General features: G+C 46.7%; 1 protein-coding gene across 2 annotated transcripts; it reads left to right on the forward strand.

Moving 5' to 3' along the window:
• On the forward strand, nucleotides 1-21,410 carry LOC118794952 (transmembrane channel-like protein 6). 2 transcript variants are annotated; one of them, XM_036553248.1, is made up of 21 exons: nucleotides 1-49; nucleotides 5,251-5,440; nucleotides 6,664-6,833; nucleotides 7,319-7,453; nucleotides 9,600-9,752; nucleotides 9,935-10,043; nucleotides 11,138-11,225; nucleotides 11,870-12,124; nucleotides 12,734-12,903; nucleotides 13,524-13,668; nucleotides 14,512-14,667; nucleotides 15,732-15,910; nucleotides 16,354-16,444; nucleotides 16,806-16,903; nucleotides 17,039-17,134; nucleotides 17,781-17,856; nucleotides 18,167-18,300; nucleotides 18,545-18,721; nucleotides 18,853-18,931; nucleotides 19,057-19,155; nucleotides 20,090-21,410. In XM_036553248.1, exons 2-21 carry the CDS (start codon nucleotides 5,385-5,387, stop codon nucleotides 20,105-20,107), a joined length of 2,484 nt encoding a protein of 827 aa, XP_036409141.1. In that variant the 5' UTR covers nucleotides 1-49; nucleotides 5,251-5,384; the 3' UTR covers nucleotides 20,108-21,410. The 2 variants fall into 2 exon arrangements, with proteins under 2 accessions (XP_036409141.1, XP_036409142.1); XM_036553249.1 differs by lacking the exon at nucleotides 14,512-14,667.
• Nucleotides 21,411-23,717: the final 2,307 nt, after the last annotated feature.

Consider the following 23,717-nt stretch of genomic DNA (forward strand, 5'->3'; position numbering starts at 1 on the left):
CGGGGCGACGGCGGCGACTTAGCGGAGCCGCACTTCCAGTTCACACGGGGTAAGTGCGGTATCGTGCTGACTGGTTGGTTTCGGTTCTTTTAATCGACGTTTGTGGATTTCGGGGGTCAGTCTGCGCGGTCCGGTCCCCGAACGGTGCGGGAACAGACAGAGTAAAACATACAGCTGTCGCAAACAAGAACAAATTAATCGGACAAGACACAGTTAGGATTTGATACAGACTTTCTGCATGGACTGATAACTTGGGGAAAAACTCCAAATACGGTTTTTTGGCTGTATTTGTTGAATTAAGACTGAAGTTACTTTCAGGAAAACGCACGACTCTTGCGGTTATCTCTGTCTTAAATCTTTTTATAGTCTGTGTAACACACCCTGATGTATCAACTAATGTAGCCAACTGGATACACCCGTTTGATCATTGTATTTCTTTTAAATTTATAGTATTTTTGGCGGTTCCAGAGCGATTGGAATATTTTGTATTTCATGAAACGCAGGCTCACCGTCAGGAGAAAATACAGAGGGGTGCAATTGCGATCCACAGGGGTGCACAATGTAGACATTGGGATCTAAGAAGACAACTTGAGGTCCGTCTGGGGGTGCAGAACCCCACAGCGCTGGGTCTGATGAAACGTAAATATTGTCAGAATTCTACCTCCTTTCCACGCACACTACTTTACTTTGTACAATGAAACACGCACACGTACTCAGCCGCTCTGCCCGTGAGATCCTGCAAACATTACACCACAGCGTCTGATGCCAAAGGTAGAGAACTTTGCACAATGTTAAGAAAACATGAAACAAGAAAACAAGAAACTATTTTGTGTGAGAGCACCGTTATGTGGGGAACTTGCAGCAGAAAGAGCGTACAGGGTCTTTGCCTGATTGATGACGCTTAATTTGACGACATGAATTAATAACCACGCTTTGCTGTACAAGAACAATCTGTTGTCGTGTGGTTAAAGATTTGATTTTTTTATGACAGTATCACTTGATACGTTAATACCAAGATTATACATTATCAGCGGGTGGCTGTGATCCACGAGTGATCTTTGGGTGATGGTACAGACTTTGGTCAGCTATCTTGAGAAGTCCGTTCCGCCGCGTTAAAGGTGGCTAAAATGCGGAACAGCGTGAAAGAGCCATGTACATGTTGTATCGGCAACATCCTGGCATTTAGTGTGACATGACGAAGATGGTATCCTCCAAAATGTGCTGTGTGCGCCAGAAAGAAGTCTGTTTTCACTGGCTCTCTTTGTCTTTCTTGATTTCTTGCAATTCAGACTCTGTGAAACTTTAAAAGGTTGACCTTTCTGGTACTGAGCAAGATTACCAAACCTATTAAAGTGGATTTTAAAAGTGATGTTACTTTGCCTCCTGTACACGCGTAAAATACAAACCAATCATGGCTGAACATTACAGAAGCACACTGGTCAGTGCATCATTAGCAAGATACTACACTGCAAAACCAACAGTGGCAGTTACTTTGCTAAATGCTCATGACCACTGATGCCAGTTACTCTTGTAACTCTCCATCTTAAGTCCATTCATTAGCGTCCCTCTCAGGTTCTGTTGCTGGACCTGACCCTCTGTCCACTATAAGCTAGAAATAAAACGGACACGTCAAAACAAATAAGTCTGTAACACAGACCAAAGAAGTCAGCAGATGAGTACATCCGTCAGGGTCAGAGAGGGTAATGCAAAAGAGATTGCATGGAAGACAACCTGCAAAGGCAGGCATGCAAAATTTGAGACAAAACTAAGACATTAGTTTTACAGCTGTTTTAAAGAGAATGACAACACAGTAGGCCTCTGTTCTTACAGTCGTCTGCCAGTAGTTGGTCATTTCTGAGGGAAGCAGGAAAAGTTTTCATCTGTAGAAATAAATAAGTAAATAAAATTCTAAATGTACTCATCTTATATGTTGCTCTGGATAAGTGTCTGCTCAGCGACAGACTGTAAATGTAAATGTAAAATGAATGAGGAGCATGGCCACCAGTATGCACAGAACTTCATTTCAAAATTGTTTTGTTAATAATTTTGATAATTTTATCCCTTGTATATTTGCTTCATTAAGAAGAGGAAAGTATTCAGTATCCGACCATGTTTTGCTAAACAGGGTCATGTGCGCTTCAGTAAAACAGTGATGGTTAATGTATTTCCAGTCTTATTTGAATTTTCTTCAGAATATTCCAGAGATGTTCTCTAAAACGTTTGACCGGGTCTGTCATAACTGTCAAAGCAGTACTGTAGATGATGGACCATTCATATCTCATACCACAGTGCATGCCTTTGTCCAGGAGATTATGCAGTATTGTGGCAAATTTCTAACTGATAGGTCAGGGGATATGAGCTAAAAACATTTTTTTAATTATTGTCATTTAGCAGACGCTCTTATCTAGAATGACATACATTTTTACAGTTTTTATAATACAGTTACATTGACAGTTTTTATAATGTTTTCCATTTATACAGCTGGATATTTACTGAAGCAATTGTGGGTAAAGTACTTTGCCCAAGAGTACAGCAGCGCTGCAGCAGGGAATTGAACCGGGAACTCTTCGAGTATGAGTCTTGCGTCTTAACCACTATTCTACACTGCCGCCAAAAACCTCCACCCAAACAGTGATATCAATGACATGTGGAATTTCACAAACGTAAAGGAATGGTGATCTCATGGTTCAAAGCTGGGTCTGCTCAAAGGGGCGTAGTTTTTGTTCCCTAAGAGCGCTCCCCTGCTGTGCCCCCAGCCAGCTGGAGGAGAACGCAGTGTCCGGTGGGGAGGCTGTGGTCATGACACAGCGCGCTCCCCATGCACGCAGCGAGACGGTGTTGTTCTCCTCAGACTCTCACACACGCAGTGAGACGGTGTTGTTCTCCTCAGACTCTCACACACGCAGCGAGACGGTGTCGTTCTCCTCAGACTCTCACACACGCAGCGAGACGGTGTCGTTCTCCTCAGACTCTCACACACGCAACGAGACGGCGTGCTCTCACACACGCAGCGAGACGGCGTGCTCTCACACACGCAGCGAGAGGGTGTCGTTCTCCTCAGACTCTCACACACGCAGCGAGAGGGTGTCGTTCTCCTCAGACTCTCACACACGCAGCGAGAGGGTGTCGTTCTCCTCAGACTCTCACACACGCAACGAGACGGCGTGCTCTCACACACGCAGCGAGAGGGTGTCGTTCTCCTCAGACTCTCACACACGCAGCGAGACGGCGTGCTCTCACACACACAGTGAGACGACGTGCTCTCACACACGCAGCGATAGGGTGTCGTTCTCCTCGGACTCTCACACTCGCGGTTATTTTAACCTCTGGCTAATTAAAAAAACAGATGGTGAAGACTGATACAAAGCAACATTTGCGTTGTGCTTGTTGTGGTAAAGAGCAGGTATCCAAGCAGATCTGCTGGTCACATCTTCTGCCTGGTTTCAGAGGAAGGACCTGGGGGTGGCAGTGTAGCATAGTGGTTAAGGAGCAGGGCTCTTAACCCTGGTTGTACCCTGGGGTAAGGTACCTAAACCACAGTGGCCTTATCAAAAATATCCAGCTGTATAAATGGATAGCATTGTAAAAAAGCTGTAGCCAATGTAAGTTGCTCTGGATAAGAGTGTCTGCTAAATGCCAATAATGTGATAATGTAACCTAGGCACTGAGAACTGCATGCCTGTGGGCTGACTTGCATATTTGCTCACATTTAAGAAGGGGTGTCACATTATTGATATGCAGATTATTGCAATACCTAGCGTGCTGGTTCACAGCCCTGGCAGCAGGTGGGACAGGTAGCAACACGTAGGTGCATCGGTTTGGTCTTTAACCAACATCCTTGTCCACCATTCCAGTACTCACCTTCAGTACAGATCTTACGTTACCTCTGACAGCAATGCAGTCACTGTGCCTAGCAGCATACAAATCAAAAATCATCACAGAACACAGTGCAGATAAGGTAATGACAGAAGCCCCCTTCATAACTCTGCCATTGAAACTTTCTCAGAGACTGAGTCACTTCAGTTTTATAATAATCAGTGAGGGCCAAGGCTTTTTAGGAAATCCATCCCACAGAGAGGGGGACAAGTCAGCATGTCACCAAGGAGCCTAAAACTCAGATATACAAAAACAGAAAATCTGCTGTATCGATGTGGAATTGAGTCAGAAGTACGTGGTCAGATCCCTCTCGGTAGGGTCCTCGGTTAACGTATGATAACTGTTTGGGTCCTGCAGACATGCAGAGGTCGGTGGGTTGGAGAAAGAGTCTGATTTTGTGTTTCTGACCCCTCTGTTGATTAACAGCCAGAATGGCTTGCTGCTGTTGGAAGTAGAGCTCCACCTTGCACACACTGAATACCACATTGGGTCACTTTGTTCTTACTGAACGAGATTGTTTTTTTTTTTTTTTTTTTCCCCTTGGTTTTGCCTGACATGTACCTTAGGTATTACAGTTCAGACCTTGTCTATGTGGACTAAATCGTGTTTCAGACGTCACTCTTTTTCATGTTCATTCTCTTTGTCATGTTCATTCTCTTTTTCACTCTTTTTCATGTTCATTCAGTCTCAAAATATCAAGTGTTGTCTGTTGTGACATTTTCACACCTTCTTCAAGTTCTCGATTTAGGTTTGCATCTAAAAGAACCACAGCCCAGGCCCTTGTGGACAAAGTCTTGAGCGAGCAGGCTCGCAATAAATTCTCTCTGCTGGCGTTTGAAAATAAATTCTCACACACACCTTCTCCCTGCTGTCTAGACGACGAAGGAGCTGGCCTTGCAAATACCACAAGGTTAAGATCCCACTTTAGATGCTGATGTAGAGATCAGAGCAATGCATTTAGCCTCAGTCAGTTCAGTAAATATCCAGGGGTAGGAATGGGTAAAAATGTGAGAGCATCTGCTAATCAAATGAAGAAGTATATTAGTTTTCCTCATTACGTCAGTGGCATTTGTAAAGTATGTCCTCTGCCAGCTACTTATCAGCGGGAGACTTGGTGTGGTATTCTGTGGTAACACGCCTGTCATCGCACATGTTGGGTTATACAGAGATATCCCAGATGTGGAGTCATGCTCTACATTTCAGCTGGGTGGGCCTGGCCCGGGGGGGAGGTTGAAGGTTTTTCACATGGAATCCAGTCACCCAAATGGAGAAGGCGGGGGCCGGAATTTGGAACACGGCACAGCAAGCTGGGACACGCAGAAGGAAGGACTCTTTCTCTTTCTGTCTCTAACTTCCTGTTCCTCTCTCTCTCAGGGAGCATGACTGGAGGGAGGCGTGGAGTGGATCGGAAGGGGCCACACGTCTGATCGTCCCGGGCCTTACTGCCCCGTGGCCCAGCTGATCAACAGGTGAAGACAGACACACACACACACAGAGACGGACAGACAATGGACCGCCGCGTCAGCTTCGACTCAAACCCACATCACATGGAGGCAGGGCCGGAGTGAGTTTTGACAGATCCAGTCTATCCTGTTCCCACCGCCCCAGATCCAGTGTCTTCAGCATGCAGGTGTCTTCAGTGTTTTGTCTGTATTTACATATAATCATTTAGCCGACGCTCTTATCCAGAGTGACTTGCAAAAAATTAGCAAGTAATTAGTAGGTTGTGTCTAAAAATAAGAAAAAACTTTTACCTTCTCAGAAAAGATCAGTGTGTCTGTCTTTGCCCGATTCCGCTGCGAAGCCCGATCCTGCTGCGAAGCTTGCGCAGCCCTGACGCAGTCAGCGCTCTCTTCTTTATCTGGCTGTTATTGAAACGCCTCCTGCAGTGTTTTGGTTTTGTCTGTGCTAGCCTCCTCCGTCAAAGGAGGTAGCCTACACGGAGGGGAGGGGGCATATTTACGGCCTTCTTAATGGGGCTGAAACCTGGGGAACCCGTGCAGCGGTCTGCACGTGTGCAGAACGATGAGGGAAGGAGAGCTCTATGGGTGAACCTATGGGTGAAGTTCTAGAACCGGAATTGCCCCTGTGGGCATCCAGCGTCCAGCCGCCCCGGCGGGTAAAGAGCACGGTAAAGCGCAAGCGGTTGCAAGCAAGCCAGCCGTGACCGAAACTGTCTGCGTAGCAAAGACAATAAGTAATGGGGTCTGCATTAGCGAGGCGTCTGCATAACAGTGAGCTGGCTTTTTTCCCTAGACGGCCTCCCCTCTTGTGTGTCTGTTTGTGTCTCCAGCATCCTGTGCACTTTGCCCTGTTTGTTTGCTTTGTGTGGCTGCCAGCAACTCTTGAGAGTGTTTGTGAGAATTGAGCCATATTGCGATTTGTTTTCCCAGCCTCTCCTGGTGCTGTTATTACTTTATAATCATTTATTTCCATAGCAGAGGGGCCTACCCATCCCGGTGCTATTAGTTTAAAATGAAGGTGAGACTTAAGTGCAAACCTTGATAAAAAAGACACATAATTGAGAGAAAGCAAAACATGTTTCTTTATGTAACAAAAAAGCTGGGATGACAGTTAAGAAATCAAGCCAGACCTTATGTGGAATCTTTCCGATCTCTTTGGAACACATTGCATGCCATAAGCTATACTAACACATGCAAAAGAAGATAAAGAGCAAAATTACCTGAAGATACAAAGAGCTTGTGTGAGCGTATGAGGTGGAATAAAACTAAAAGGGCGTTTAGGCCTGAGACTTGGATGGCCGAGTGAATCTTCCTCTCCGCCCAGGAGCCCCTGGGACGAGGGAGTGGCACACCGATCCTTCAGCCCGCTGATCGAGGATAGCGGTCCAAGGCCAATCGGGCACGGCGAGGCCTTGGAGATGGCGGACCTGGCGGTGGAAGAGGAGGAGGAAGAGGAGGAGGAGGAGCAGGAAGAGGAGGAAGAGGGGGGCAGAGGTACTGGCCCATGGGAAGAACATGTTTGGCACGTTTCCCTTGTGCGGGGTCACTTCCTGTTTTTCTCACAGTGGCTGGGGTTGGTGGGTGGGTGGGGGGTGTGGTGTAGTGGTGTAGGGGGAGCGCGTCTGATACCTCTGGAATCCGTCCCTCCTGTGTCTCTCCCAGGGATCTCTGGTCTGCCAGGCAGTGTTCACTACATAATGTGGATCATTATTCACAGAATTACATCTTTCATGCAGTTCATCTTATTTTTATTTAGTAAATACTTTCTGTTCTCATCCCCACTTTTTACTGAAGAGTGCTGCTGCAAAATGAATCAAACATTACTGGATGACTGACGGGTATGTTTGCAACTTGGGTTGACTGAGTGGCTGGTTGGTTAGTTGGTTAAGTGATTAATTGGTTGATTTACTGACAGATTAATTTGCCAGTCGGTTGGCTGGTTAATACCTGTCTGACTACCTGTGTCTCCTTCCACTCAGATAACCCGGCCTTCCTGGCAAGACAGAGTGATGACCCAGGCAGTTCAGCCACCAGGGAGACGAACCCCCTGGTCAGGCAGCGCTGGTCCGCCGCCACCCAGCGCGTTTTGTGTTCTATGCCCAGCAGAACTATGGGTGAGTGCCCAGTCTGAGGTCTGAAGCACCCCTCATCCATAAGCAACCCATGGGTCTCATTCACACCACAGCATTGGTTGACAACCGTAGCAACAACATTGTGCTTTGTGCTGTTGTATGTTTGTTAATCTGCATTTGTACTGTGCTTTACAGTGAGTGTGTGTGTGTGTGTGTGTGTGTGTGGGGGGGGGGACACATCTGAAGCAACACTAAAATGTCACACCCACCTGTTTTGTACCAGAACACTCACCACACAGGAGCTGATGTCGAAAGGGTGGGAATTATGTTGCCAGTCAAACTAGGGGTTAATAGACAGCCAGATTGCCAATCAAGCAGGTCACTGGGGACCCCCTGCTCTTTGCAAAACCTGCCTCTGGATCTTTAATGACTCAAGAGAGTCAGGGCCTCAGCTTAGCGTCTCATCCGAAAGGCTGCATCTCCTGAAGCACAGTGTCCCCATCACTATAGTGGCGCATTGATCCTACGGTGTTTGGTCCTAAGAGAAGGCTGCCCCCTACTGGCCCGACAGCACCGCTTCGAGCAGCACCCTGTTTGTTCCCAGATAATCACCCATCCGAGTGATGACCAGGCCCAGCCCTGGCTTAGCTTCAGGCATCAGGAGAGAGCTGCAGGGTGCGATGGCTACGGGCTGCTAGCTGCTGTCCGCTCTCTGCAGTTATCATCTTTTGTTTGCCTTGACTGCCCCTCAGTTCTCATATCTCACTAAACTGGGGTCAAAGCTTGACCTTGAGAAAGTCTGGCCCTTTGCCCCGCAGAAATTCTCCTTGTTTTTAACCAGTGAGAGTCTCATGTTTTGGCAGCTGCTTTCCCAGTCATACTGAAAGCCATCAAATGCATCTTTGCTGTCCTGCCTGGACTGCCCCCATCTACGACTGACAGCTTAGCCGATCAGACCTGTAGTCGCAGGGCAGGACTTTATTTTTTCTTCACACTTCTCAGCAGCGTCCGATATTTCTGAAGCAGCAGTACAAGATGTCTTAACCACGTGGGTTCAATTTTAGCACGTATTGTGAGTGGAAAGGGGTAACTCAAGAGGAAGTGTGGGCTGTATCCTGTCTGCCAGGTAGAGATAGTGCATTTAGTGAATTGTGCAAGGGTTTTTTCAGGGTGTTGTCTAAAGAGGAGGCACTGTTCTCTTAAAAAAAGCAGTTAGAGTTTTAACTTGGTAACCCCACTATCTTAAGGTACTTAACCCACAATTACCTCAGTATATATCCAGCTGTATAAATGGATAACGTTGTAAAAACCTGTAGTTGACGTAAGTCGCTCTGGATAAGAGCGTCTGCTAAATGCCAGAAATGTAATGTAATCTGCTTGGATGAGTAGAGCCAGTGATGCTTTGCAGACCTTTCTGTCTTGGGCCTTGGGGTGTTTCCAGGTCCTGGGGGCCAGGCTCTGCTATTGTACCCCTAAGCGATCTGTACGAAATAGCTGGAAGCAGCCTATTGTAAAAAAAAAATACATGCTCAGTTAAGCTGAAAGTCTTTCTGGCTGCAGACAGCATCGGGCTGTGTCGTATTAACGCATCTGTAAAAAAGAGAAGCTAGAGCCATTGAAAATTGATGTGAGTCACCTTCCCGGGTTTAACTTCAGTGCGTTGGTCCTGCTACAGAGGGGGGTGCATCTACAGCGTGCACGGAATGTGAAGTGAGATGCACATTCACACGCAAAATTTTGGGATTTTCCCCTGTGCTGCCTACGCACCAGATGTGCTGAAGGCAGTCCGCATTCAGCTTCTAGATCTCCATGGAGATCCTGTCCACCTCATTGTCTGTGAAATGCAACTGCTGCGACGAACTGATGCCTTTTATGTGTTGTTTTCCATCATTTAAGTCTCTCGAGTCTCTCGACTGCCCTTTCCTGGGGCCAAGGAGTAATCTTCCAGTTTCTTCCCAGTTGACCCTTTGTTTTTCAGTTTCTTGATTATTCCCAGAAAGTCCACAGTGCCACATGTACAGTGCTTTGATTGTGAAAATGTAATATAACAAATACAATTTGATTAATCGATTTTCACCCCCTCAACCCCCCACCCCACCCCACCCCTGATGACAAGATAAAATTTAGTTTTAACCCAGCCCACTCCCACCCCAGGATGATATGTGATTTTTAACCCTTGCCGCCCCAGGGCGGGCCCAGGACGCCATCATCTCCCGCTACTGCAGCCGGTCAGAGCAGCTGCGTCTACGCAGACAGACCCAGACCTCCATCCGAGACTCCGACCGCTCCGCCCGGCCCAGTATCCGTGGATACCGCATGGAGGTGGAGCCTGAGGAGGAAGGTGAGGCCCCTTTCGCCGTCTTCTGTGTAGCTGATTCTTCGGAGGAGACGCCGGGCTCTCCAGGATGCCTCTGACCCCGAACGGGCCGACAGTTCGTATCTTTGTGGGGCGGGTGTAATGGGGCGCGCTGTGCGTGTACCTGAGTGGGATCTGACTCTCTGCCGCATCTCTGTACGTTTCAGAGAACAAGAAGGAGCAACTGGTGACCAACCTGCAGAGCCTGTCGGCCGCCGACCGCATGCGCATGCTGAGGGCCATGCCCGTTAGCATGGCGGAGAAGAGCGAGCTCAGGTAGGCCCTGAAGGATGCCCCGCCCCATTCATCCTTCCCACCTGTGTATGGCCTGCCCACAAACACACCCTGCCCTATTCAATAATCCAAGCCAGGTATGCCCCGCCCAGTGCCAGGTATCCCCTGACTCCCCCCACCTCTCTCATCTTTACCTGGTCTGCAGTGGCCCACGTTGCGCTCTCCCCTACAGTTTCATGTTCTGTTACTGGACAAACTGTTTAATGTGAAATAAGTGAAATACTTACCATCGTCTTCTGTTCTGCTGATTATTGCAGATGAGTGATTATTTTTTTGATGCACGGTCTGTTATTGTTACTTAAAATAGACAGGTGCTGGGAAGCGTGTAGTGTATCTCCTGGGTGAGGTTCCAGGGGCTATAATTAAACCAGATCTTGCCTGATGTGGGGAGGGTTGTTGCAGATCTCTATCACTGGGTCATATGAGATGTTACAGGAGATGTGCATTTTTCAATTCTGTTTTTTTTTTTTCATCAAAACCACCTGCACATGGTTTGGCTGGGACCCCCCACAATAAATGCATCCTCCATCCTCCACTGATCCTGGATCAGTGGCGTTGTGTGATCCCCATCACCCCCTTTGGCCATTCTGCATCTTGACCCTGACCCCTTCAGGGAACTCCTCCCCGTCTCACTCTGTTGTATTTCACTCTGTATGTATATATTCAGTTACACACCTGCTTGCATGGCTATTATTTGCTTTGGGGTTTTTTTGGCTCCAACTAAACAGCTCCTGAAATGGTCTCCTGTACTCACTTTTGCACTCGTTGACAGTGAGAGGCTCACTCCCCATCTAGTACTAAAACAAAGGCAGTGCCTTTGTTTTACCGCTATATGGCAAAAAGGCAGTCACAGCATTTGAGTGGTACCTTTTTAAGCTCTTGTCCTTCATTGGCCTGCTTTAATCCAGTAGAAACTACAGCCATGCAGCTCCCCTGACAGTCTGAGTGTGAAGTGGCTCGACTGTTTCTGATGAGTGATGAGTCAGACGGGCTGAGCACAGTGGAAGATTCCTTTCTGAGGAAGGGTTGTGAAATCTGCATGACTGGTGTGACATCTCTCGCAAACCTCTTTCCAGGAAGCTGGCCTGCAACTTAAAAAGTGGGCTTCCCCTCTCGCACAGAGAGGTCTCCTGCCACAGCCGCCTGAAGTACTGCACTGCCAGCGTGAGTGCTTCCCAGCATGCACCTCTCTGTCCATGCGCCTTTTTAGAAGGGTGTGTAGAACGTGAAATCTGCTGAGCGTTGGCCCACAGGTGTGGAAGTGGTTTCCCGCTCTACTGGGTGTCAGTGGAGTGACAGTGGGGGTCTGGTGGAAAGTGAGCTGCTTCCTTTTAGTGAATGATGCGGGGATTCTGTGCCCTCTTTTGAATCTTGAGCATCCACAGGAGTGTTTTGACAACTGCTTATCTAAAAAATAAGTTTACTGCTTTTCTAGTATTAAAACTGAGAGATTTCAGGAATAGGACTAATACAAATGTGTGTGTGTGTGTGTGTGTGTGTGTGCGCTTGCGTGAGTGTGTGCTTGCATGGGTGTGTTCTTACCTGTGTGTGTGTGTGTTTGTATGGGTGTGTGTGCGTGTGTGCGTGCGCGTGTGTGTGTGCGTGCATGTGTGTATGTGCGTGCATGTGTGTATGTGCGTGTGTGTGTGTGTGTGTGTGTGTGTGTGTGCGCTTGCATGGGTGTGTTCTTACGCGTGTGTGTGTGTGTGTTTGTTCGTGCGCGCGCGTGTGTGTGTGTTTGCATGGGTGTGTGTGTGTGCGTGTGTGCGTGTGTGCGTGCGTGCGTGCATGTGTGTCTTGCTCCCCAGGCTCTGAGCGCCTGGAGCAGCTGCCTCTCCTTCCTGCAGTCCCTGCAGCTGTGGCAGGTGGCGCTAAAGAGGGTGAGCGGGCGCTTCGGCACAGGTGTGCTCTCCTACTTCCTCTTCCTCAAGACCCTCCTCTTCTTCAACGCCTTGCTCTTCGTCATCACCGGCTTCTTCCTGGTGATCCCTCAGGCTGCGAACCCCCCTCGGCATGAGGCCGGCAACGCCAGCTTCACGGGCCTGGAGCTGTTCACGGGAGGGGTAAGCAGCACCACAGTCCCCTCCCCCCTCGCTGACACGCCTCAGGACCGAGGACCTGCCGACCGGGTCCTTTTCCGCTGCACTCGTGGTTGGGACAGTACCTTTCTGCCACGTCCAAGGGCACAGCCACGGTGCCCTTGATCAAGGTGCTTTAGCTAGGTATACGACCCAAGTACGATCCTCGGTCAATCACAACCTCGTAACACCTGCCACGTGTGTTACTTGTGGTTTAGTTTATGTATAGCATCCCGATGTATTATGGATTCTGTAATCTAGTGACTGCGGTGAACAGTATGTGCACATGGCTTCCCTTTACTTTTTAAGCTGTCTAGTCATGTTAGCACAAGTTAACTTGTGGTAGAGCTTGAATGAATTTGTGCTCACTCACTGGTCTGGGAGTGTTGTTGGCCTGATCTGACACTGTTGCTTGTTCAACTTGAATGGATGGACTTGTGTTCTCTTGTGCTGGAAGTCACTCTGGATAAGAGTGATTGCTAAATGCATGTATTGTAATGTAATGTAAGTGCGAAAATGCAGGACGCTCCCCTGAAGAAGGGTGTCTGTGGGAGAGTGATCGGAAATAATGGCGATCCCTCTGTCCTTCCACAGGGCTACTTCACCCACACCGTGATGTTTTACGGCTACTACACCAACTCCATCACCAACACCAGCTACGGCGGTGGAGCCGCCACGCGGCACTCCACCTACAACATAACCCTGGCCTACTTCTTCACCATCGGGATCGCCTTCTTCATCACCTGCATCATCCTCGTCTACAGGTGAGCTTTACCCCCCCCACCAAGTCCTGCTGCTGCTCCTTATGCCCTGGCAAGGCTGTGGCCTCTGGACAGGTGTGGTTTGTGGGCGGTTTGTGGACTCGTAACCAGAGGGTCGCAGGTTTTTAAAGCTGGGTTTGACTTTTCTGTTGCACCCTTGCTTGAGTCATCTCAGTAATAACCCAGTTGCAATGGATAACATGTAAAAAAATGAACATTACAATTAAGGAACTCATCCCGGAGAAGTCAGGTTAATAGTATGGTTGTGGTTAATAAACATTTTCAGTATTTTTTAGTTTTTTTTTTTTAATTATTACTTTCAAAGGGTGACTTGTTGAGACTTAATAGCACTGGTGGCTGTATAGCCCCTTAAAAAACAGAGCACAGGGTGTTGTCTTCCTTGACCCACACAATGCGATCACCTCTACAAAACTCTGTGCTTGTGAGCGACTGTCATATCATCGTCCTCCACGTTAGCGGTAAACTTGAGCGCCGATCCTGGGTGTGTGATGCGTCATTCTGCCTGCGCTGATATTGATTGCAAGGCCCGGCCGTTGGGTGATGTCAGGCGTGTGATGCACGCGATGCAGATGATGCAGTGCCTGTCTGTGTGCCTCCCACAGCATGTCTAAGTCCTTTGGCCGCAGTTTCCGCATTTACAAGTCTCAGGGGAACCTGGCCGTGAAGGTGTTCTGCGTCTGGGACTTCAAAGTGATCAAGGTGTCATCTGTGAAGCTGCAGTCTGAGAACATCTGCACACAGCTAAAGGTAGCGCACGCACACATGTGCGCATACACACACACACGCACGCACGCACACATGTGCGCATACACACACACACACACACGCGCACGCATGCACACACGCACACATGCACGCACACATGTGCGCATACACACACACACGCACGCACGCACACATGTGCGCATACACACACACACACACACGCGCACGCATGCACGCACGCACACATGCACGTACACACGCATGCACACACACACATGTGCGCATGCACACACATACAAACAGAGACAAACACGCATGGACATGTGCACACACACACACACACACTCACACACACACGTATACACATACACACACATAAACACACACACAAACACGCACTGGCAAGCAAGCACACACGCCAACACACAAAGGCACAAACACACACACATAAAACCGTGTACTCTCACACGCCACACATACACACACAGGCTGACATATTTGCACATATGTAGGCAAGCCAGTACCTCCCACAATGTGCCAGCAGTGCTGATGTGGCATGTTACTCCATCTGGGCTGTTACCGGGTTAACTTGTGGGAAATTGGTGAGAGTGGAGCAAAGACATGCTGACTCACTGTCAGGAGCTGAGGAGAATACAGGGAACTGAAAGCGACAGATTCAGTGGATGTAAAGGAGCTGCTACAGAGCTCGTGAGGAAGGCGTTTGGGAAAATCAGTGCCACAAAAGAGACGACACATAGAAATCATAAAATAAGACATGAAATGGTGACATTTCAGTAAGTGACAACAGTAAATCCAGTAATCTAGGCTGGTGCTGGGATTTCACATGCCCTGCTATGACTCGTCAGTGACCCCCCCCCCCGGCAGGAGCTGCTGTCGGAGGTGAACTGCAGGGAGGTGGAGAAGAGCGTGACGCAGAGGCTGGCACGGCTGGCGGTTCACGCGCTGGCGTGGGCCATATGTCTGGGCAGCACGCTGGGGTGTGCTCTCTCCGTCTACTACTTTTCCAGTTACATGCACAAGGTTTGTAAAACCCAATGCAGGCCATACATACAGAGAGAGAGATAGAGAGCTTTTTTTTGCTTTTTATTTTGATCCCAGTCCGTTTTAATAAAAGTGCTTGTGACATCTCACATGTGGCTTTGACTAACAACTGAACATTTAGCTAACTTCGTAGAAAATACAGAGATATATATATATCGTGTATCGCCATTCAGCCTAAAAATACCGAGATATGATTTTTGGTCCATGTCACCCAGCCCTAATATATGTCTTTTATATCATATAATCATATCATATAATGTATATGACACCTCATTACTGCCATTTCTGCCTAGACGGTTGTAGCTAAGCAGGGTCCCAGTGAAAAAGCACAGACACCGTGAGTGAATGCTGTTCGTAGCATGCTGTATGCCTTTGCTCGGTATTGCTGTAAGCCCAGCCCAAGCGTCTGGCATTGCGATAAGCTTTGTTAAAGGCTATCTGTCAGATCGGTGTGGTTAACTACGCGTTGCTTCATGTAGCTGGCCTGCAGCCGTGTCACTTGGTCATCATGAGGACTGCCTGTCTTCCAGCAGATGGCAGCTTAGATACTCAGTGCTACTTCCTGTTGGAATCAGCCAACAAGCTTGATCTTATTTTACAGTTTGGTCTGTGTTTGGGTTGTGTTTTGGGAACATGTTGATTGATATGTAAACCCTGTGTGTGTGCATGTGTTTGCAAATATATGTGTGTGTATGTATATGTGTGTGCTTGTGTGTGGTTCTGTGTCTGTGTGTATGTCTGTGTGTTTGTGTATCTGTGTGTGTGTATGTGTGTGTGCACGTGTGTGTGTATGTGTGTGTGTGTGTGCACGTGTGTGTGTATATGTGTGTGCACGTGTGTGTATGTGTGTGTGTGAATGTGTGTGTGTGAATGTGTGTATGTGTGTGTGTGCACATGTGTGTGTGTATGTGTGTATGTATGTGTGTGTGCACGTGTGTGTGTGAATGTGTGTGTGTGTGTGTGTGTGTGTGTGTGTGCACATGTGTGTGTATGTGTGTGTGTATGTGTGTGTGTGAATGTGTGTGTGTGTGTGTGTTCTGCAGGACAATCAGCAGAAAGCATCCTCCAGAACAGTGTCGTCCCTCCAGTGGGAGGCTCGCATGCTGGCCCTGCCCGTAATGGTGTCCGCCATCAACCTGCTGTTGCCCAGCTTCTTTAACATAGTGGCCTGGATGGAGGAGTATGACTCCCCCAGCGTGCGCATCCACGTCGCCATCTTCAGGTAAACATGAATCAGGTACAAAAAAGCAAAATAAGAAGGGAACACATTTTTCACGTCAATTTGCACACACATAATATGACTTGGCCCCAAACAAACATGGCAGAACCCCCCCCCCCCCCCCCCCCCCAGCCCTTCTCTTTACATTTTAGAGCCCTGTGGCAATTATGTCAAAAAAGAAATAAGTTCTTGAAATGTTGATTGCAGTGAAATTGTACACTGAACATTTTCGTAATGTGCTTTTTTCAGACCTTCAGAAATTTCAAATTTAATTGAAGCCACAAATTCTTGTCTGGGCCAGCAGAATGTTTATGGAAGATTTATGGAATGTTCTAGAATGTTCAAATAGATTCATTCTATTTGTAGAGTGTGTGGGCAGGTGCAGAAGGCCCGTGTATTAGGAGTTTGTGGGCAATGATCTAAAGCAGGTGCTTTCATCCCGGCAGGAACCTGATGCTGAAAGTTAATGTTCTGGGAGTGCTGTGCTACCACTGGCTGGGAAGGATTGCTGTTGATGGACAGAGTCTCAGTCTTGAGGTGGGAGGCTCACTCCCTGAGTATCCGTCACTACTGATCCAACCTGAGCAGGTGGCATACTCAGTCCACCTGACCTACCTGTCCTGTCCAAGTCTTCACCTCTGTCCTTTGACATGGTCTAACTGAGGTTACTTTGAGGCTGAGTTGAAAAGCCATGATAGAAAACAAGAAGAACCACCTGAGATTGTTAGTCGTCCACAAAACAAATTCCGGGATTTACCGCATGCAGTTGTTTACTGACCAGCTTAGTTCGCAGTTACCTTCAGATACAGCTGTAGCAGTGAGACCCGAGGCTGTGAGCGTGAACGCCAGGTCTGTTTGCGCTGTGAGATGCAGTCGGCTGCTGTTTTCTCACCTGCAGTGCTGGGAGAGCTTCGTGGGCCAGGAGCTCTATCGCTTCCTGCTGATGGACTTCATCTTCATGGTGCTGGACACGCTGATCGGGGAGTTCCTCTGGAAGTAAGCAGTGGCACATCATTGCATCTCTCAACATCACAGATTTTCTCTCTCGTCACTGTGTGCCAGTATGCTCTGTCTGTTTCACCGATTGGTCTCTCTCTCTCACTCTTTTCCCTCCCTCCCTCTTTCCTGCAGGCTGTTTTCACAGAGAGTCCTGAGGAGGAAGAGGAAGCCGGTATTTGATATCGCTCGCAATGTGCTGGAGCTTATCTACGGGCAAACTCTGGCCTGGTAACCAGCCCTGAATACATAAATTTGTTGTATTTAGAATGCCAAAGTTTGTTCAGAAATTGAGACACTGTCACGCTGAAAATATGTCAGGGAGAGTGTTAGGGTTCTTCATGACTGGGTCAGTGAGTGTTAAGTTTGTGTCACTTAGTGTTGAGCTCTTCAATGCTTGTTTCACTGCAGATGCTGAGGTTGCTCAAAGCCATTGCAGAAGTGATAGTGTTAAGGTTCTCCTTGATTTTGTACCAGTGTCAGTGGGAGTGTTAAGGCTCCTTGTGGTCTGTGTCAGTGAGTATGTTAAGGTTCTCTGTAGCTTTGTGTTGTCTCAGTGAAAGTGTTAAGGTTTTTTATGCCTTTGTGTCAGTGTCAGTGTTAAGGTTCCTCTTTCCTTTGCGTCCTATGTCACTGAGAGTGTTAAGGCTCCTCTTTCCTTTGCGTCCTGTGTCAGTGAGAGTGTTAAGGTTCCTCTTTCCTTTGCGTCCTGTGTCAGTGTCAGTGTTAAGGCTCCTCTTTCCTTTGCGTCCTGTGTCAGTGTCAGTGTTAAGGCTCCTCTTTCCTTTGCGTCCTGTGTCAGTGAGAGTGTTAAGGTTCCTCTTTCCTTTGCGTCCTGTGTCAGTGAGAGTGTTAAGGCTCCTCCTCTCTCCCGCAGGCTGGGTGTGCTGTTCATGCCGCTGCTTCCTGCTGTGCAGATCATCAAGCTGCTGCTGCTGTTCTACATGAAGAAGGTACTGTAGCTGTGCAGACCTCCACGCTCCCCTACAGCTCACAGCCTCTGTGTGCCCCACAGAAGCGACCTCTCACCTTTCCAGAGGGAGGGTGTGGTCCAATCCCACTGTCAGCTCACACGGGACACACAGTAATTCAGTTCAGCCCGCAGAGCTCAAACATCCAGATCTCTCACATCCCGATGCGGGAGTCTTTGCCTTGTCTGAGTGGGATTGTTTACCAGCTAAAAGGCTGAAATGAAAACGTATGACTCTGTCTGACCCAGCAGTGAGTTGTGAAGTCATTTCAGGCTCTGTTTAACCCCTTCAGGCCAGCCTGATGGTGAACTGCCAGGTGGCGCGGAAACCGTGGAGAGCCAGTCAGATGAGCACGCTCTTCATCACCCTGCTCTGCTTCCCCTCCTTCCTGGGGGCCGCCGTGTCCGTCACCTACACCATGTGGACGTGAGCGCCTCGGATACGCGTGCACACACACACACACACAACCTGTACCCACACACACTCACACACACTCACACACCCTGTACCCACACACACAGACACAACATAGCTTACAAAATTAGAAATGCTTTGCATAGCCAACCAAATGCTTGCCCTGTGGGCCTGTAAGTATCAGAGATGATGAGTTAACAGCAGCCCTCCCCTCCTGTCTCCCCGCCCCACCCCACTCCACCCCACCTTGTCCCAGGTTAAAGCCGTCCTCAAAGTGTGGCCCATTCCGAGGCCTCCAAAGCATGTTCCTGTCAGGCAAACACTGGATCGAGCAGCTGCAGGAATCCAACCCCAGCCTGGGCTGGCTCACCTGGGTGCACATCTCCCTGGTGGAGAACCCCATCTTCCTGTTTTCCGTCGCAGGGATTTTCCTGTTAGTACAGCTGCCACCCTGGTTCCGCCCATTACCATAGAAACGTGTGTCTGTGACTTCACAGAGGAAGGAGCTTGGTGACCTCACAGAGGCTTAGTGATGCTGTGATTCCGATCTCCTCTCGTTTCCAGGATCGTCACTTACTTCTACACCCAGGTTGTGGACGGGCAGAGGAAAATAATATCCCTGTTGCAAGAGCAGATTGAGAATGTGAGTACGTGTGTGTGTGTGTGTGTGTGTGTTGGGAGGGGGATGTTTAGCGTCAGCAGGTGTGCCTGGTGAAGCCCGGTCAGTTGGCTGGATTGGTCTGTGACTGAGCTGTTTTCTCTCCACAGGAGGGACAGGATAAGAAATTCCTCATCTGCAGGCTGCAGGAGGCCCACGAGCGGAAGCACACTGTCTCCCCTCGCAGACGCCAACTCAGGAGCAGAGAGGTAACCCTCATTTCATTACATTTCATTTCAATTCAATTCATTTCATTACATTTCATTTCGGTTCATTTCAGTTTTGATGCAGTGAATTGGTCACGTGTCCTACCGTGTCCACCCAGCAATGCAGTCCTGAGCTCAAAGCAGGTGTTTCTGCTTAAGCATTTGAAGTGTCTGTCTGTCTATCTGTCCTTTGAGTCTGGTTAGCTCCTCTTTGGTTGTTTCTCCTAGGCACTTGCACATATAAGAGCCTCTGAATTTCACCCAGTGTAGAAATGCACCTCACACACATGCAGACAGGCATGTACTCTCTCTCTCTCTCACACACACACACACACACACACACATCCATCCATGTGCTCATACACAGGCACACAGACACACACACATCCAAACACATACACACATGCAGTGACCGCTTGGAGATCTTGCTGAGAAGGGAAAAAATAGAGAAATATTGGTGAAATTCATTCATTCAAGTTCCAAACAAAGATTCCAGAGAATTTTTTATGTAGCCCCTATGCAATTAACAAACCTGTCCCATCCTCAGGTATAAAAAACCATCTCACCATTTCCTTTTCCTGTCAGCTGTTCACAGCATCGCTGTTCCTCCCCACTTCCTCCTTTTTTCTATTCCTGTTCATGATATCCAAACAGAGGGGTCAACAGCCTTCTCTTACTGTGTTAAAATTCATATCTACTGAATAAAAGTTGACACCATTGCTGAATGAGTCCCCTCCTTAGTTCAAACAGTTTTGATGTTGTTAGCATTAATCTGAGATTGATCGTTAGTGTGTGGGCTATTCCAGTTTTTTGGATGCTGCAGACTGAAAAGCTTTCTTCCATGCTGGTTAACAGACATGTATTCTGTCTTGTGTGAGCAGCAGTTTTTCCCATGGGTTCTAACGTTTGATCATATTTCTGCCCTTAAAATTTACAGGACTCCGGCACTGATTGACTCAAGAACAGATCCACTCCGGAGCTGCAAACAGAAATTGTACTTTAGCAGGTTTTCTGGTCACCATTCAGGCTTATTCAGATTCAGAAATAAGAAGTGATTAAAGCATTTTGAGCATGACCAATACACCAGTTGTGCATTCAAGTGACAGGTCAAAGTTACTATCTTAAAATTCCCCTTTGGGCTGTTTATGAATGAGACCAGCTTATCTGTGTAGCACTGAAAGAGATCTGTCTTTGAAAAAGAAAAAAATAAAATAATGAAACTGCTTTGATGTGTAACTTCCTGAGCTGAAAAACTGGAAGTCCCTTGTTGGATGAGGATATGGCCCCTTCTCCAGCTGATCCATTTGCTATAGCGCCCCCTCATGGCCAGGGAGCGGAATGGCACGAGCCCACCTGGAAACGCGTCAGAAAAAAGACCATCGGCTGACCAGCAACGTTATGGATGAGGCTGCTGCTCAGCTTTGAAAGGAACCCTCTGAGGATGTATGGCCAAGACACTCAGGAATTCTCTTGACTGGTGGTCACCCTGGCAACCGTCTAAACATGCAGCCATGCATACTACATCAAGTGAAATTGAATGTGAATTTAAGTAGAATGTGCAATGGGATTAGACATAGAACAATGACACAGTGAGTATTACTGTCTCTCTCTTTTGGGGCGGTTACTGGTTAATCTTTTTCTCACCTTTTGTACTTATACTGATAATATTTGTGTGGTTATGATTACCAGTATTGTTCCGTGTAGAGTCTATATGAGGGATCTTTTCAGGGTCTAACCACTAAATGCGTCCTCTATGTTTGTATTGTTTAAATTTATTTTTGTGTCTTTTTTTATTTGTATTTTCTTGTGTTTTGTAAGTTCATATTTGTCTGTTAAAAACTGTATCCTGTGTCCTGTAGATAAAAGACATTAGCATCTATTTTGTGCTTTTAATGTTATTGTTTTTTTTTAATTTAGAACTAGCACAATTAATTTCTATATCATAACAAAAGCACATTTATTGGTCTTGAATAGTGGTCTTGGGTAGTGATAGCACAAGCGTTGGTAGTATGACCCCACCCTGTGTAAAACCCCACCTACAAAAAGCACAACCCAAAACTAGCTAGACAGTTATTAATACCAGTACCTCCATTGTACTGGTCCAGTAAGTTGACAGGACACCAACATGATACACTTACTTAGTTGAGTCAAGCAGTCTCAATTCATATATTCACTGATTGATCTCTCATTCACTCATATTCAGATTTTTTTATCGCCAATATTAAATTTCATTGAAATATAATAAAAGACTATGAACACTTTTATTGTGATTTTTACTGACATGTATCAATAATTATTATTCTATTATTTTGTATGTTTTAAGCAAATGCCTTTTTCCAGAGGAACTTTCAGGACTAATTCTGAATATTATACTAGATTTACACCAACCATAAAAATAACATTAATAATGTTTCAGAACTGCCTGAATTACAGCAATTGAACAGCAATTTGTAAAAAGTGCTAAAATAATACTAAAACATTAAACAATGAAAACAGTGCAACACAAAATCGACAAGCAACACAGTTACATCATATTACACTGAAGGTACAACCAAACAATGATCCATATCAACATTAACTTGCATAGTACTTCCTTATTCATTGACTTAAAATGATCCACATGACACTTTATCCCAATTCATTTAACAGTGGAGTGATTCCACATTAGATTTTGGATGGTGTCGTTGCCAAAATCCTCCAGTAGATGGCATCATATTGCATATTTTGTTTTGTTCCATCATCACCCAAGGCGCTGGAATGACGAAAGCAAAGTGTGTCCCAGAGGAGCACCCTTCCTCTCTGTCCTCAGGTACTCAAGCATGTCACCTCATGTGAGGTGTGGACTCGTTGACTGCTCACTTCCCTTGCTTACCTGGATTGGGATGAAGTCTTCCGTCGGGACACCTGCAACCACTTGGCTCTGCGCTGTTTTAGGGAAAGAATTTGGGGAACATGAGCATATATGTTGTTTAGAACGCAGCCCCAGGTGTTAAGCATTTTGTCCTCAGGATTTGTCTTTACACTCTAGTGTGGTAGTTAGCAGTAATGCACCTTAACTTTACAGGCTGCCATGGAGCATATGTAAATACATAAAATAACCATTAACCTGTACAGTTAGCTAGATCATTGGTTCAGCCCCATAACCATCATAGCAGTAAAGCATCTTGAGCCTAAAGAGCGGTCTCATCCATCGGCTAACTTTGAAATGCAATAAACTTATGACAACAATTACCCTGAAGAGAAACGTCATGCTAAAGGGAACTCGGAGATGACCAGTAATCTATAAAACCAGTTTTTACCTTCTACATAGTATTAAATAATGGCCCCTAAGCACAACATTCACTTGCATCTTATGATTGTACCCATGGTGACTAACAATGTTGTGAAACGGGTCCTAATCAATTGCATCATATCGGAATTCTCGGAAGGATGAAGTGACCAGACTACATGAGTTGTAATGCCAAAATTCTCCAGTAGTTGTCCCTCTCTGAATGCAAATATACTGTGGGTAAAGGATTGAAAAAATTCTGTCTGAACCTTGTTGGAATCCTCTCTGAACATCTTAAGTCTCTAGTCTTCAACAGATCTGAGTGTGAAATAAAATGTTTTAAAGGAAACATGGTCCTATATTTCTACACGTTTTGCATTTGTTCTTGACTGTTATATATTCATTGAAACATTTAACAAAATAAAATATGTACTTTCTGATAAATGTAATAAAATCTGTATTTATCTCTAACAGTACACATCTGTATTTTAAAGTCACCTGCCTTTGAGGAACATCTCTTTTCAAAAAAAAAAAAAAGAAAAAGATATTATGTTCGCCAGTTCTTTGGAGGCCTCAAAGCTGCAAAGGTTACTGGATTAGTAACCCAAGTGAATAATATCACACCATTTTGGGCCAACAAGGACACCGTACAGCAAAAGAGTGTTCTGGAATGCATTCTTTTTCCATTTAACACATGACTCAATCCTGTATCACATGAATTACCGTCTTCCATGGCCCCCTTATCCTGGGCCAATTACTATGTACTTCTTTGCCAAAGACCCTGTGATTTGTGGCTGGGCCTCTGGGAAAACCGCTGTACACTACCTCACTACTCTGTCAGAGGTGCCCACCAACAAATATCTTGGTCCCGGTGCTCTCTGTGTATTTTTCCCCACATAAAATAGTTTTCATAGTCCTGGCTTGCAACCACTTACCCATATCGCTACACTAGAAGCCAACTGGATACACCTAACACTCCCAAAGGTGTTGACCTCACCTAGATTGACCTGAGAGTGTATATTTTCCAGGATGAACCAGCAGGCTCTACTCAATGCTCAAGGGCAGGGATCTTACTCATCCTTGATGTTTCGCTGCTAAATTGTACAATGGAAACCTGGTCACGCAGCACTTCTAATACTGTGACTCCACGTATGGCTTTTGCTTGTGTTGTAGGCATGCCTCACTTGTAAGTCTCTTTGGATACAAGCTCCTGCTGAATGATTAAATGGAAAAACTGCCACTGTTCTTTTAATCACAATCAGAATACTTTTTTCTTATACATATTATATCGATAGTT

The sequence above is a fragment of the Megalops cyprinoides genome, chromosome 19 (genome assembly GCF_013368585.1).
Source record: "Megalops cyprinoides isolate fMegCyp1 chromosome 19, fMegCyp1.pri, whole genome shotgun sequence".
In the NCBI taxonomy this organism is placed as follows: Eukaryota; Metazoa; Chordata; class Actinopteri; order Elopiformes; family Megalopidae; genus Megalops; species Megalops cyprinoides.